The sequence below is a fragment of the Podarcis cretensis genome (assembly GCF_951804945.1).
Source record: "Podarcis cretensis genome assembly, chromosome: 1".
In the NCBI taxonomy this organism is placed as follows: Eukaryota; Metazoa; Chordata; class Lepidosauria; order Squamata; family Lacertidae; genus Podarcis; species Podarcis cretensis.
The window spans coordinates 4,918,249-4,935,336 of record NC_137170.1 but is presented as its reverse complement, the minus strand read 5'-3'; the positions used below and the strand labels follow the sequence as shown (position 1 = coordinate 4,935,336).

Below are 17,088 nucleotides of genomic sequence, written 5' to 3'. Positions count from 1 at the left end.
CTGCCGCCCTGGCCTTCATTGAGACAAAGGAGGGGATTCAAATTTACTAAATAAATAAACAGTATATAACTTGTGGAAATCAATGCAAGAAACTTGTGTCCTCCTGGAGAAACATCACTGGGAGGAGAGAACAAGAGTCCTTGGAAAATACTGTGGTATTTTCTCAAATTTAATCCATTCCGGAAGTCCGCTCCAAATCAAAGTGTTCCAAAACCAAAGCGTGCTTTCCCATAGGAAATAATGCAAAATGGATTAATCCGTTCCAGACTTTTAAAAACAACCCCTAAAAGAGCAATTTAACATGGATGTTACCATCTAACAAGACCATTGACCCATAAAATGAAAGCAATAATCAACGTACTATAAAATAAATAAGACAGTATTCTAGATGATAAAAATTAAAAATATTTCCCCCCCTTACCTGCACTGATAACAATCATTGTTTGGATGGGGGGCTTGTATCCATTTCTGCAGTCACACTGCAATCAATCAGTAGCTGAACTGGGTTCCACAAAGTCACAAAAACATATTAACCGAGAAAGCCTCAAAAACAAAAACACAAAATAAATAGCAAAAAGCAAAGCGCCAAACTTCATCCGTTCTGGAAGTCCCTTTGACTTCCGAAATGTTCAAAAACCAAGGTGCAGCTTCTGGTTGGTGCAAGTGCCCCGGAAACAATAGCCAACAGCTGCATTTGGGCTTCCAAAAAACGTTTGAAACATTTACTTCCGGGTTTTCAGCGTTTGAGAACCAAGGCACCACTGTACAATGAGTTCTAAATGTGGCTACCAGATTGCTGAGTGCCCTGAGGGGCACAGCTGTCAACTTTCAGATTTGAAAATAAGGGATCAGCAGCCTCAAAAATAAGGGATCAGCAGCCTCACCTGTCCCAGGGACAGTCTACGGGATATCTAACAATCCGGGATAGCAGCGGGAAGCAGCGGGAAACAGCACTGGAATAAGGGAATTTCCCGCAAAAAAAGGGAAGGTTGACAGCTATGCATAGGATAGCTGCTTATTTCCTTCACATCTGAAGGGAGGGCGTTCCACAGGGCGGGTGCCACTACTGAGAAGGCCCTCTGCCTGGTTCCCTGTAATTTGGCTTCTCACAGTGAGGGAACCGCCAGAAGGCCCTCAGCGCTGGACCTCAGTGTCTGGGCTGAATGATGGGGGTGGAGACGCTCCTTCAGGTATACTGGACCGAGGCTGTTTAGGGCTTTCAAGGTCAGCACCAACACTTTGAATTGTGCCTGGAAATGTACTGGGAGCCAATGTAGGTCTTTCAAGACCGGTGTTATGTGGTCTCGGCGGCCGCTCCCAGTCACCAGTCTAGCTGCCGCATTCTGGATTAGTTGTTGTTTCCGGGTCACCTTCAAAGGTAGCCCCACGTAGAGCGCATTGCAGTAGTCCAAGCGAGAGATAACCAGAGCATGCACCACTCTGGCCAGACAGTCCGCGGGCAGATAGGGTCTCAGCCTGCGTACCAGATGGAACTGGTAGACAGCCGCCCTGGACACAGCTGCCTGTGGGAAACCAGCGAGCAGAATTCGAACACAAGAGCCCTCTCCTCAGCTCAAACCATGTTTCAGACAATGAGGTCTGAGGGGGGGGGTGGAGGGAAGGTTGACAGCTATGCTGAGGGGGTGTTGGGATTCCCTGCGGGGTGCTAAGAGGCAGGGGGCTCTGGAGGTATAAATGACCATGAGACTTGGAAAAACTGGTATCCTTGGATCAAGTGAACCAATTTTGTTAATTTCATAGAGCTCCAGGGACACCCAGGGGTCATCTAGTCCAACCCCCTGCAAAGCAGGAACCACAGCTGAATCGCCAGGCTGTGCACTGTGATGGAGAGCCAAGCCAAGACACAGGGAATCATTTCCCTGCCAGCCACCCCTTGCCCCACCTTCCTCCACCCAACTAAATACAGTGGTACAGTGCTGCCTCGCAAGACGAAATTAATCCGTTCCGTGAGGCTCTTCGTCTAGCGGTTTTTTCGTCTTGCGAAGCAAGCCCATTGACGGCTTGGCGGATTAGCGCTATTAGCGGTTTAACGGCTTTTAGCGGATCAGCTGATAAGCGCCTTAGGGCTTAGGAAAAGGGGAGGGAAAGAGACAGTGGAAGAGGACTGGAAGAAATTTAAAATATATCTTAAGAACAATTGTAAAATTGATGAATGTTAAGATGTCAGGGGGTAAGAGGTAAAGAAATTGCAGCAGTAATCAAAAAAACTAAAGGAACTTTTATGAAAGGGAATTAAGATAATGGACCTAAGGGTTGCTAAAGAACCATTAAACAAGGATGCAGGGATGGGGAGGTATGGGGAAGTCAAAAGAAAGAAGGGTATGAAACGATGAGTTGGAAATTGTGTTGTTTTGTGTTGCTTTTGTTATCTGTTTGAAAAACGAATAAAAATTATTATAAAAAAAAAAAGGAAAAGGGGAGGGAAAAAGGAAAAAAAACCCGCAGGAACTCGCAAGACATTTTCGTCTTGCGAAGCAAGCCCATAGGGAAATTTGTTTTGCGAAGCGCCTCCAAAATGGAAAACCCTTTCGTCTAGCGGGTTTTCCGTCTTGCGAGGCGTTCGTCTTGCGGGACACCACTGTACCTTGGTTCTCAGACATTCATATAGATACAAAAAGTCCTTGCGCTCGATACTATTTCCCAAATGGTGTTTCCAGAGGTAGCTCAGTAATGGATACAAAGCTCCGACTTTCTCTCATATGTACTAAATTCCATGAGCATCTGAAACATTGTCTTATCTCGCACATATAAGTTTGTTTTTTCTACCTTTTATCCATGTCTCTTTTGAAGAGCAGAGACCCTTTCCCATTCTCATTTACTCAGTAGATTCTCTAATATGCTGATTCATTCATCACACTTTTCTCCTGTGCCATTTTCTCCCCCAGTGTTGGGGAAGAATTTCCTTAATTTCCCAATCCTTAAAACATTTCCTGAACCTCCTTTTCTTCTGCTTCTGTAAAAAGGTAAAGGGACCCCTGACCGTTAAGTCCAGTCATGGCCGACTCTGGGGTTGCGGCGCTCATCTCGCTTTATTGGCCAAGGGAGCCGGGGTACAGCTACCGGGTCATGTGGCCAGCATGACTGAGCCGCTTCTGGCGAACCAGAGCAGCGCACGGAAACGCCGTTTACCTTCCCGCTGGAGTGGTACCTATTTATCTACTTGCACTTTTAGGCAACTGATTGACTGGTTGTGTGACTGCAGTACATTATTGCTTTCATTTTATCGATCCTTGGTCTTGTTGGATAGCAAAATCCATGTTAAATTGCTGTTTTAGGGGTTGTTTTTAAAAGTTTGGAACGGATGAAACCGTTTTGCATTACTTTCTATGGGAAAGTGCCCCTTGGTTTTGGAATGCTTTGGTTTTGGAACAGACTTCCAGAACGGATTAAGTTTGAGAACCAAGGTGCCACTGTAACAGTTGTGGGTACTAAAATAAGGGATGTTTCAGGCACCATAAGGCACCAGATAGGCCCTGAGATCTTCAGATGGAGGGTTGTATACAAATTTAATAAAATAAATAAAAACAGAATCACAAAACTGTGAACTAGGTGGGGCTTCCCTTGTGCTTGACCCAGAAGCTGTGGCTAGGGTAAAAGGTAAAGGTACCCCTGCCCGTACGGGCCAGTCTTGACAGACTCTGGGGTTGTGCGCCCATCTCACTTAAGAGGCATGGGGCCAGCGCTGTCCGGAGACACTTCCGGGTCACATGGCCAGCGTGACATCGCTGCTCTGGCGAGCCAGAGCCGCACACGGAAACGCCGTTTACCTTCCCGCTGGTAAGCGGTCCCTATTTATCTACTTGCACCCGGAGGTGCTTTCGAACTGCTAGGTTGGCAGGCGCTGGGACCGAGCAGCGGGAGCGCACCCCGCCGCAGGGATTCGAACCGCCGACCTTTCGATCGGCAAGTCCTAGGCGCTGAGGCTTTAACCCACAGCACCACCTGCGTCCCTGTGGCTAGGGTAGGCTGCTGCAACCCGATTGCTGGCAGGAGCGGGACTTGCCAACAGATAACACCTGTACTTGGAGGTTTGCACCAGTTGCTGATTTTCTGCCGGGCTGACTTCAAGGTTTTAGGAAAGTCCTTAGCAACTTGGGACCAGTTTACCCGCAAGATCACTGCACCTCATATGTGCCAGTCGGGCTGCTTCGGTCTGTGGAACTGGCGCTGTTACCAGTGCCGCACAATACCCGTTCTGCATTTGCAATAACTCCATCTTTTCGTGCACTTTGGAACTATCTGTCTCATGATATCAGGCAGGCACCTCCACTGTGCTCTTTCTGGTGCCTGCTAAAAGCATTTGGGAACCACAGATCCAGAAAAGGGACTAACTGCTTATCTGCCTGTCCAAAGAGATGGTATACAGTGGTGCCCTGCAAGACGAACGCCTCGCAAGACGGAAAACCCACTAGACGAAAGGGTTTTCCGTTTTGGAGGCGCTTCACAAAACGAATTTCCCTATGGGCTTGCTTCGCAAGACGAAAATGTCTTGCGAGTTCCTGCAGGGTTTTTTCCCTCCCCCCCCCCTTTTCCTAGGCCCTAAGCCGCTTATCAGCTGATCTGCTAAAAGCCGCTAAACCACTAATAGCGCTAATCCGCTAAGCTGTCAATGGGCTTGCTTCGCAAGATGAAAAAACCGCTATACGAAGAGCCTCACAGAACGGATTAATTTCATCTTGCGAGGCACCACTGTATATTGTTGTATATATTGTTGTTGGTGTTTAGTCGTTTAGTCACGTCCAACTCTTCATGACCCCATGGACCAGAGCATACCAGGCCCTCCTGTCTTCCACTGCCTCCCGCAGTTTGGTCAAACTCATGCTGGTAGCTTCGAAAACACTGTCCAACCATCTCGTCCTCTGTCGTCCCCTTCTCCTTGTGCCCTTTTCCAGGGAGTCTTCTCTTCTCATGAGGTGGCCAAAGCCTTGGAGCCTCAGCTTCAGGATCTGTCCTTCCAGTGAGCACTCAGGGCTGATTTCCTTCCGAATGGAGAGGTTTGATCTCCTTGCAGTCCATGGGACTCTCAAGAGTCTCCTCCAGCGCCAGAATTCAAAAGCATCAATTCTTTGGCCATCAGCCTTCTTTATGGTCCCGCTTTCAATGGTATATATTAGCAGAGCCTTAACTGTAAGCAACTTTTGTCACTCACTTGCAAGCTTAAGGGGTGGCTAACCTGAGGCCCTCAAGCTGTCGCTGGACTACTGACTCCTATCATCCCTGAACACCAGCCGTGCTAACTGAGGCTGATGGGAGCTGGGGTCTAGTAACAGCTGAGGACCCCCAGTAGCTACTACTGCCTTTTATTGAAATGATGCCATTTTTAGTAGTTAGAGCAACCTTGCAATAACATTTTAGAAATCAGCATGAAAATAAAGAGAAAGCGGTATGCAACAAAACCAAATGACCCCAAACCCACAGCAAACAGAAGAATCCACATCAGAAAAGTGGTGCAGGTGAGTCTGCACAGTGTATTTTGATGGCAAAACTGAAGACCTAGCTAGAAAAAAATTGTGTTTATGATGCAAATAAAACTTCTCATTCTTTCTGGGAAAAAATAATAATAATAACTGTAAGCATCTTTAGCTTTTTGTTGTCTTGCGTCAGACCTCTTAGCCAGAAAGCAGTTTGGGGGAGTTTTTACAGGACTGCTGCAGTTACATTGTTTTTGGAAAGCTGTTAAATGCCTGCGGAGAACCAGAGCCTCACGTGGACATTCTGAGCCCTTTTAAGGCCAGGATTACAAGGCGAGGAGGTTGGAGGATGTCAAAAGGTTATTGGAGACATTTTCGAGAAGAGCAAATATTGAGGTTGGTGCGTCAGAGTCCAGCCTTGGCCAAGTTCAGGGGTGGCTGAACGCCCACGGAGCCACTGCCTCCTTAGTTCCACAAATGCACCCCCAATGCCACCCCCACAAAAGACATTATTCAGAATAGTGGTTTACACAACCCAGTAAGGAAAATAATAAGGCAACAAAATTGAAAATGGTGACAGTTAATTTCACATTTATTCCAAATCCCACTACAGTGGTACCTTGGTTCTCAAACTCAATCTGTTCCAGAAGTCCGTTTCAAAACCAAGGCGTGCTTTCTCATAGAAAGCAATGCAGAACGGATTAATCCGTTCCAGACTTTTAAAAAACAACCCCTAAAACAGCAATTTAACATGGATTTTGCTATCCAACAAGACCAAGGATCCATAAAATGAAAACAATAATGTACTGCAGTCACACAATCAGTCAATCAGTAGCTGAACTGGGTTCCACACAGTCACAAAAACAAAACGAAAAAGAGCCGCCAAAATAAATAGCAAAAACAGTGTTAACACTCAAAATGGAAGTGTGGCACTCAAATCGGAAGTGTAACACTCAAAACAGAGCACATTTGGCTTCCGGACAAAGTTCGTAAACCAAAACACTTACTTCTGGGTTTGCAGTGTTTGGGTTCCAAGTTGTTTGAGTACCAAGGCGTTTGAGAACCAAGGGACCACTGTAGTTAGATATATAGCAGGACGACCCTCCTGGAACAAACGCAGGGAGACTTGGAGCCAATTCTCACGTTCCAGAAAAGCACCTGAGAAGCACTTTAGACTGCAAGTGTGCATATGAAAACAGGGATGTCCAATATAATAATAATAATAATAATAATAATAATAATAATAATAATGTTTTTATGTACTGAGTTGAATAAGATCCAAAATGCAGCAGTCTGATTGGTCCTAGAACAATAGGATGCAGAATGCAGCAGTCTGATTGGTCCTAGAACAATAAGATTCAGAATGCAGCAGTCTGATTGGTCCTAGAACAATAAGATTCAGAATGCAGCAGTCTGATTGGTCCTAGAACAATAGGATGCAGAATGCAGCAGTCTGATTGGTCCTAGAACAATAGGATGCAGAATGCAGCAGTCTGATTGGTCCTAGAACAATAAGATTAAGAATGCAGCAGTCTGATTGGTCCTAGAACAATAAGATTCAGAATGAAGCAGTCTGATTGGTCCACAGAAGCCACCCAATCCAGTTCCAGGTGGAAATGAATCCACAACCTGATTGGCCTAGAGGAGAATCCCGGAATTAGCCAATCACATGGGACCCATTGTGTAAATAATGTATATAAAGCAGACATTCTGGGGGAACTTCCATTCCGCCTCACCACTGCTCCAAGTATATTTCAAATACTAATACTCTGCCCATCTGACTGGCTTGCCCCAGCCGCTCTGGGCAGCTTCTGACAAATTATAAAAACATAATAAAACATTAAACGAAACAAAAAAACTTCCTTATTCACGGTCTCCTTCTGGAGGCGGTGGACTCTCCTTCCTTGGAGGTTTTTAAGCAGAGGTTGGCTGGCCATCTGTCATGGATGCTTCAGGTGGACTAGATGACCCCTGGGTCCCTTCCAACTCTGATTCTACGGAAGCCCCTTCAAAGAAACAGTTTTGAGACAGAACTGAGCAAACACCAACTTTACCCACTAGGGGGAGCTCTTTGCACATGCAGGCGGCCGAAAACCAAAGCAAAGGGGGATGTTGCTATCCATTACCAATTTATTCCATAAAATTTATACACCGTGTGGTTGTTAAAAAGCAGGCGTCTTGGTTTTCAACCTCCAAAAGTTGTACGGTATGATATACTACCTTCCCCACCACGACCCAACTTTGCTCAAGGTGGCCTGCATAATTCACCTCCTCCCCATTTTATCCTCTCATTCATATATATATATATCTAATAAAATTATATATATATATATATATATATATATATATATAAAATTTTATTAGATTTTCCACAATAATAAAAGCAGAATGATACACAAAAACAGAAAAAGAGAAGGGAAAAAAAGGAACAATAAACAAATAAACAGTGACAACAAACTTAATTCTTCACAAATCCAACCTTTTAAACATCTTGGTTGACGTCCTCAAGTCCCTCCCTTCTGAGTTTCCTTATAGTTAAAAGTAACAGCTTTCCAATATCATTATTAAACTAAAACAATTTCCAATTATAGTCCATCTTATTAACTTTTCTTAACATTCTAAATCCCATTTATTTAATTATAACGTAGCTTCATCCTAGGCCTATTTGTTTTCTTTCAAGTAATTTCTAATTTTTTATATGACAATATTTATTCAAATAGTCCTTAAATTTCCTCCAGTCCTCTTGAAACTCCTTTCTGGTCGTGGATTCCCATTTTATCCTCTCAACAATCCTGTGAGGTAGGTTAGGATGAGAGGCAGCGGCAGGCCCAAGGTCACCCATGGCTGAGTGGTAGGTTCGAACCCGGGTATCCCAGGTCATGTTCTCTAACCACTACACCCCCACTGCCTCGCTCGTGTCCGACTCTTCATGACCCCCTGGACCAGAGCACGCCAGGCACTCCTGTCTTCCACTGCCTCCCACAGTTTGGTCAAACTCTGCTGAAGATGTAGCTCTCTTCCCTGGCCTTTGATGGCCAAGACAGGTGTTTCCGGGATACACCCCTTTCCCCATGGTTCGTCTTCTAGATGAACTGTTTTTCAATACGTACCCAATTTTAAATTGATGTAAATCTGTCCTGGGACCTGATGTTGAAGAAGGGCAGGTAATAAACGAACCAACAGGAAAGCTCAGTTGGTTAGAGTGTGGTGCTGATAATGCCAAGGTTGCAGGTTGAATCCCCGTTTGAGACATCTGCATATTCCTGCATTGCAAGGGGTTGGAATAGATTATTATTCTTGTCGTTGTTGTTGTTGTTTAGTCGTTTAGTCGTGTCCGACTCTTTGTGACCCCCTGGACCAGAGCACGCCAGGCACTCCTGTCTTCCACTGCCTCCCGCAGTTTGGTCAAACTCATGCTGGTAACCTCGAAAACACTATCCAACCATCTCGTCCTCTGTCGCCCCCTTCTCCTTGTGCCCTCCATCTTTCCCAACATCAGGGTCTTTTCCAGGGAGTCTTCTCTTCTCATGAGGTGGCCAAAGTCTTGGAGCCTCAGCTTCAGGATCTGTCCTTCCAGTGAGCACTCAGGGCTGATTTCCTGCAGAATGGAGAGGTTGGATCTTCTTGCAGTCCATGGGACTCTCAAGAGTCTCCTCCAGCACCAGAATTCAAAAGCATCAGTTCTTCAGCGATCAGCCTTCTTGATGGTCCAGCTCTCACTTCCATACATCACTACTGGGAAAACCATAGATTTCACTATACGGACCTTTGTTGGCAAGGTGATGTCTCTGCTTTTTAAGATGCTGTCTAGGTTTGTCATTGCCATTCAATACGTAGTGAGTTTTAAACTGATGTAAATCTGTCCTGGGACCTGATGTTGAAGAAGGGCAGGTAATAAACGAACCAACAGGAAAGCTCAGTTGCTGATAACGCCAAGGTTGCAGGTTGGATCCCCTTTTGGGATATCTGCATATTCCTGCATTGCAAAGAGTTGGAATAGATGATTCTAGCCCCTTCCAACTCTGAAATTCTATGCTTCTGTGAGTGTCTGGAGGCTGTTGGAGGATGGATGGCGGCTAACAGATTGAGGTTGAATCCTGACAAGACAGAAGTACTGTTTTTAAGGGACAGGAGGCGGGCGGGTGTGGAGGACTCCCTGGTCCTGAATGGGGCAACTGTGCCCCTGAAGGACCAGGTGTGCAGCCTGGGAGTCATTCTGGACTCACAGCTGCCCATGGAGGCACAGGTCAATTCTGTCTCCAGGGCAGCTGTATACCAGTTCCATCTGGTACGCAGGATGAGACCCTATTTGCCTGTGGACTGTCTCGCCAGAGTGGTGCATGCTCTGGTTATCTCCCGCTTGGACTACTGCCATGCGCTCTATGTGGGGCTACCTTTGAAGGTGACCCGGAAACTACAACTAATCCAGAATGTGGCAGCTAGACTGGTGACTGGAAGCGGCCGCCGGGACCACATAACACCGGTCTTGAAAGACCAACATTGGCTCCCAGTATGTTTCCAAGCACAATTCAAAGTGTTGGTGCTGACCTTTAAAGCCCTAAACGGCCTCAGTCCTGTATACCTGAAGGAGCGTCTTCACCCCCATCGTTCTGCCCGGACACTGAGGTCCAGCGCTGAGGGCCTTCTGGTGGTTCCCTCATTGCGGGAAGTGAGGTTACAGGGAACCAGGCAGAGGGCCTTCTCGGTGGTGGCGCCCACCCTGTGGAACGCCCTCCCACCAAATGTCAAAGAGAACAACAACTACCAAACTTTTAGAAGACATCTGAAGGCAGCCCTGTTTAGGGAAGCTGGGCGGGGTATAAACAATAAATTATTATTAATATTATTATTATTATTATTATTATTATTATTATTATTATTATTATTCTATGAAGTAGTAATCGCAATAATACTCAGCCGCCTCAATCTGCCACAAGTGAGTTTTTCAACCTGTCTCCCTCCCCTCCCACAGGTCCGCGCTTACGTCGGCGCGTTTGCCCCGGATTTCGACGAGAAGGCAGACCTCACCGCCCTGCGCTTCTTCTCCGTGAACTCCATCGTGGACCCCTGGGTCTTCATTATTTTCCGGACGTCCCTGTTCCGCAGTTGCCTCCGCCGGGTTTCGAGGAGGCTGAGCTCGAAAAGGGCCACAGACTCTCAGCTGCTAGAAACTTGGGAGCGGAAAGGATCCGATCGTCTGCCGTGAGGCATTTCTGCCTTCTCTGAGGAGCTGGTCTGGAGGGGGTACAACTGGACTTCCCCCACCCCCCCCATCCCGGCCCTGTAAATCATCCATAGTCCAAGGAACAGGCCGAAGTGCTTGCAAGCAAACATTTTCCCTGGTCAGAAAGAAGGGGCTGTCTTAAGATGCATGGTTAACCTCTGGAACTCATGCCCACATGAGAAAGCGATGGCCACCAGCCTGGATGACTTTGAAAGAAGACTGGACAAATTTGTGGAAGAGAAGTCTGGCAATGGCTACTAGCCATGATGGCTAGGCTCTGCCTCTACTGCAATGCTTCTGAATAACAGTTGATGGAAACCGCAGGAAGGTCTTGTGTTCGAATCCTGCTCATCGGATTCCCATTGGGGCGTCTGGTTGGCCAATGTAAGAACCAGACGCTTGCGGGAATAGATGGGCCATTCGCCTAATCCAGAGGGCTCTTCTTAGGTTTTTAATGTAGTGACCGCACCATCATTCATGGTTTCTGTTCTTTTAAGACAGGTGAAAAATCCAAGAAGCAGTCACCAAATTTGGGGGACACACGGACATTGCACCCCCAGCTGATCAAAGGTACTAGACGGTTTGCGTACTGAGTATCAGCCACTTGTGGGCAGGCCTGAAAAGTTAAAGAAGGAGGAGTCCGCTCTCTTCCACCTTGCAAGGACTTTCCTGCCAGGTCGCCTGGAGGCCATGGTTGCTCTCCAGTGGCGACCAGGCGAGTTGGCTGGCCTGATAGGAGAATTGCATAGCCACGTGGATATGTGCTGCTGTCTCGAAAGGGCAAATTGCCCTCGTATTTCTACCCACAGGCCTGCGAGGCGACAGAAATCCAGAATGACCACGTTGATCATTCCCTGTAGAGCGGATGTGCGGCTGTTATTGGAACAGTATGTACTGTATTCTTCGCTCCATAAGACGCACCTAGTTTTTAGAGGAGGAAAACAAGGGGAAAAAATTATTCTGAACAAAACAGTGGATGTATGATTTTTGTGGTGCATGCTGTGGCCACAGACATGTGATCTGATGGTGAATTTGGGGTGACCCAATGCAAAAATCCTGAGGATCCATGGGCTTTTACCTCCCCCTCCCAGACAGCCTCCTTTATCACTAGTGTCCTTTATCTCCCTTCCGATCGCTTACTGATCAGCTGCTTCCTTTCAACACCCCCTTCCCTCTTGTTTGCCTTAGTGTCTTTTCCTTAGCTGGAGCAGTTTTTTGCTCCTCCTTTTCTTCTAATTTCTCTCCTCATTGCTTGTTTTAGTATTCCTGTCTCCTCTCCTTGCAAGTTCGCTGTCTTTACCTCCCCCCTCCCAGGCAGCCCCCTTTATCTCTAGCGTCCCTTATCTCTCTCCATGATCGGCAAACGATCAGCGGCTTTGTTTCAACACCCACTTCCCTCTTTCAAAAAAAAAAAAAAAAAGCATGATCTGCTTTTTGCACCTGGGCAATTCGGCTCCAGGGACCACACATTCGCTCCATAAGACGCACAGACATTTCCCCTTACTTTTTAGGAAGAAAAAAGTGCGTCTTATGCAGCGAAAAATACGGTACATTCCTAGTTGCTCCCATCTCGATATAGGAGACTGTGGAGCTGGGATAGGGGCAGAAACAGGCAGACAAAATGACTAGGGATAAAAAAAGGATACACTTGATTTACCTTTTCTTGAAGGGGAGGGACGATGGAGTTGATCTGCCCTCAACTAAATCCTCTTTTCTGTGTTTAAATCAGGAATCTGTTCCTCAATACGACACACACACACCCCCGGGTTTATACATGAATGGTGCAGATGTCCTCAAGCCAATGTTGGGTTTCGTCCAGCAAATCACTAGCTTACATGGTGGGGGGTTGGAGTAGATGACCTGGGGGGGTCCCCTTCCAATTCTACAGTTCCGATTCTATGAATCCTGAGCATTGCTGGGGAAGCTACGGAATGGTGAGCATCAGTCAGGCCAGGACTGAGAAAGGACAACTGAAACCATCAAAGGGATTGGAGCCCTTGACGAAATGGTTGCAAATAAAACTTCCCGACCGTGTCATGTTGTTCTGCAATATTGGGGCGCATCCAGCCGTGCGTCGTTTGAGGGGTGAAGCCTCCCTGAAGGTACCCCTTGTTCCGTTCCGGCCAAGCTTCAAAGAAACCTCTTTGTGTTTGCTGATTGGTTGGTTAGCATTCACAAACACACACCCTCCCAGGACCAGTTTTTCACCTTGGGAAGACCAGTTGGTTTGCTTTAGCTGGCCAAACAAATGTTTAGTCTGAGACATCTGCCAAGCGCCTGATTTTTTATATTTTAAAGATTTATTTTCCATTTAATAATATACATTCACATCATCATTGTCCACTTTACCACCCTAGCTCTTTAGAGTCTGTTGACTTCCTTCCCTCCCACCTCATGGCTTTCAAAATTAACCTTTACATCGTTACAATTTGTACGTTTTCCAATTCTAATGAGACTCGTTACAAAACGACTCAAAATTTAAATTAATATCGAAAGGTAGAAAATTTATCATTACAAGTCTTCAGACAACCCTACTAGGGATGTTAATTGCTTACAATAGTCTTTCAGATAACGTATAAATTTACTCCAGTCCTTTTGGAATACTTGATCATGCTGGTTTTGGATTTTTCCTATCAGCTTCGCCAGTTCTGCAAAGCCCATCATCTTCATCTGCCACTCTTCTTTCGTTGGACTAAAGGAATTCTTGTTGCAGTTGTTGCATACATAAAGAATCTTTTAACTTCCCTTGGTATCTCTTCGCCCACTATACCCAATAAAAAGGCTTCTGGTTTTTTAACAAAAGTATTTTAAAACATTTTCTTTAACTCATTATATAAAAGGTAAAGGTAAAGGTACCCCTGCCCGTACGGGCCAGTCTTGACAGACTCTGGGGTTGTGCGCCCATCTCACTTAAGAGGCCAGGGGCCAGCGCTGTCCGGAGACACTTCCGGGTCACGTGGCCAGCGTGACATCGCTGCTCTGGCGAGCCAGAGCCACACACGGAAACGCCGTTTACCTTCCCGCTGGTAAGCGGTCCCTATTTATCTACTTGCACCCGGAGGTGCTTTCGAACTGCTAGGTTGGCAAGCGCTGGGACCGAGCAGCGGGAGCGCACCCCGCCGCAGGGATTCGAACCGCCGACCTTTCGATCGGCAAGTCCTAGGTGCTGAGGCTTTAACCCACAGCGCCACCTGCGTCCCAACTCATTATATACAGTTTCCCAAAAAGCCTTTAACTCATTACAAGTCCACAACATGTAGCAGAAGACACCTTCCCTTTCTTTACATTTCCAGTGATTTTAAAGAGAACGTTATTAAAATGATGTATAGATGGTACTTAGGTAAAGGTAAAGGGACCCCTGACCATTAGGTCCAGTCGTGACCGACTCTGGGGTTGCGGCGCTCATCTCGCTTTATTGGCCGAGGGACCCGGCGTACAGCTTCTGGGTCACGTGGCCAGCATGACTAAGCCGTTTGTGGTGAACCAGAGCAGTGCATGGAAACGCCGTTTACCTTCCCGCCTACTTGCACTTTGAGGTGCTTTCGAACTGCTAGGTTGACAGGAGCAGGGACCGAGCAACGGGAGCTCACCCTGTCGTGGGGATTCGAACCTCCGACCTTCTGATCGGCAAGCGCTAGGCTCTGTGGTTTAACCCACAGCGCCACCTGCATCCCGAGATGGTACTTATCACCAGCTAAATTGGCTAAAATATACAAGACAAGAACCAACGACTGTTGGAAAGGCAAGCACCGGATTTTTCATCCAGACGCATAAAGGCTGGAAGGTTCAGAGTTGAGTCAGGGCAAGCTTTGAAGGGGAAAGTGTGTAGGTGCCACCTGAAAAGCAAAATCAGGAGAAGTCCATGTTTACCCAGGAGCAGGAGGGAAAGGCACGGATTCCCTCTTTGCAGGTATGCCTGTAGGCACCTCTGGAGTAGGGCTGCGTTTGCTCCACCAGCTTAAAACGCAGCTAGCTTGTTCAGTTTCTCAATTTAGATCAAAGCTGGCTTGGGGACGACGACGCATCAAAGTGCAGCATTTTGTAAGGAAGGAAAGGATAGATGCGGATCATGGCCAATGCCGCGGGAACACCATTTCCCAAAGCAGCCGTGGGAATGCCCTCGATGCAGAGTTAACAGGAGTTGTGGACACAATCCGAGAGTGAAGCTATGAGAACAGATGGAGCAGAGTTTGAAAAGGGCTACTCGAGAGAAACATCTTATTCACAGAACTGTAGGGAACCCGATCCCTCTCCCTCACGGCTGTCAGCCAGAAATGGGAAAACAAGACGTTCTTCCCGTGGTATTTTATTCAGTATTCGGGGGTGGGGAATGGTGGCACCTCTCAGGTAATGGCGTTGCTCCAAGAAAAGTCCCACGCCCTCTGTCTCTCCTATTCAGTGCCGGATTTATGTATAAGCTAAACAAGCTACAGTGGTACCTCGGGTTACAGACGCTTCAGGTTACATACACTTCAGGTTACAGACTCCGCTAACCCAGAAATAGTGCTTCAGGTTAAGAACTTTGCTTCAGGATGAGAACAGAAATTGTTCTCCAGCGGCGCAGCAGCAGGAGGAGGCCCCATTAGCTAAAGTGGTGCTTCAGGTTAAAAACAGTTTCAGGTTAAGAACGGACCTCCGTAATGAATTAAGTAAGTAACCAGAGGTACCACTGTATAGCTTAGGGCCCCATTTTCTTGAGGGGCCCCCCCAGAAAAATCAAAGGGGGGGAAACTGGATGTACATTTCCAAAATATAAAATAAAAAACAAATAAAATAAAACCTACATCCAGCAAGAGTGTTTTGTGTTGTGTCGGCTCCTATGATGGAAGTCGTGGGCCCCGCCTGCTAGCCTGCTCCCTCAAATATCACTGGTTTGTTCCTTTCTATATATAGGGTGCCTGCATTCTGCATGGCCTGGTCACATGGCAACATGTGCAAATGGCTTGAGATACCTATGAGGTCCATAAATTACCATAGAGCATATATTCAACACAAAAAACGGGGACAATTTGTTGTTGACAAAGGACAGCTGGACATATAAAGGGCCCCCTTACCGTCAGTAGCTCAGGGCCTCATCAGACCTAAATCCAGCCCTGCTCCTGCTATCATAGCTGTCAACTTTTCCCTTTTCTTGTGAGGAATCCTATTCGGAATAAGGGAATTTCCCTTAAAAAAAGGGAAACGTTGACAGCTATGCCTACTATATGTCATCCCTACTCTGGCTGATCTGAGCTTTCTGTTTCTGAACTTTCTGTTCTCCTACTCTCTCTTTTCTTTTCAATTTTTTTATCAATTTTCCAAATTTATAACAAACATAACAGAAAAACATTACAATATAAAAAACAAACAGACATTTATCCTAACTATTAAAACCCCAATTTTGTTATCATTGTTAAATGACTTCCTTGAATCCCCCAGCTGAGTTTCGATATAGCTCATTGTAGCAGTTTTCCAATACTACTTTCAGATAACATTAACCTGATCAATTAACATCTTTCTTTCTTTTCAAATTATCTTCTTTCCATAATGTTATACAATTTAACATATTCAACTCCTAGGCCAATTTGGTACTTACTAGTAATTCTACTTATGTTGTTGTTGTTTAGTCGTTTAGTCATGTCCGACTCTTCGTGACCCCATGAACCAGAGCATGCCAGGCACTTCTGTCTTCCTACTTACGTTATTTTAGAATATTTAAGTAAATAGTCCTTAAATTTCTTCCGTTCTTCTTGGTACTCCTCCTCTTTCTGTTCGCGGATTCTTCCAGTCAGGTCGGCCAGCTCCATAAAGCCCATCATCTTCATCTGCCATTCCTCCACTTCTGTTCTACTCTCAATGCACGCCGGATCCTGGAAAGGGCGGCGTAGGAATGCTTTGTTAAGACACTGCGTCTGTCAGCTGTCTCTCCCAGCTGCTGCTGCTTCCTGCTGCTCTCCCAATAATTCCCAGCTTCTCCCCTCGGCAGCCTCCGAATGATTACCATATTTTTCGCTCTATAGGACGCATTTCTTCCCCTCCCAAAAGTAAGGGGAAATGTGTGTGTGTCCTATGGAGCGAATGCAGGCTCCTTGGCTTCAGCGATAGCAATGCGAAGCCTCCGAAGCGCAGAGGGAGAGCTCCCCCCACACTCCGGAGGCTTCGCGTTGCTTTCGCTGAAGCCTGGAGAGCGAGAGGGGTCGGTGTGCACCAACCCCTCTCACTCTCCAGGCTTCAGGGATAGCCACCTGAAGCCTTTGGAGTGCAGTGGTACCTCGCGCTGTGCTCCAAAGGCTTCGGTTTCCTTTCGCTGAAGCTAGGAGAGCAAGACTCTCCTGGCTTCAGCAGAGAGGGAGAGCTGTGCAGCGCCCCTTCAGTGAAGCGGGAGGAGAAATGAAGAAGAAGAAGAAGAAGAGTTTGGATTTGATATCCCGCCTTTCACTCCCTTTAAGGAGT

General features: G+C 46.5%; 1 protein-coding gene across 1 annotated transcript in view; it reads left to right on the top strand.

Moving 5' to 3' along the window:
• LOC307221983 (prostaglandin D2 receptor-like) overlaps positions 1-13,458 on the top strand; it is a gene marked incomplete at its 5' end in the record, with an annotated part of 33,255 nt that extends 19,797 nt beyond the window's left edge. The window contains one exon of the mRNA XM_079986951.1: positions 10,405-13,458. Coding sequence (XP_079843077.1) covers positions 10,405-10,638 — 234 coding nt within the window. The 3' untranslated portion in view covers positions 10,639-13,458. The remainder of the gene's footprint in view (positions 1-10,404) is intronic.
• Between the last annotated feature and the right edge of the window lie 3,630 nt (positions 13,459-17,088).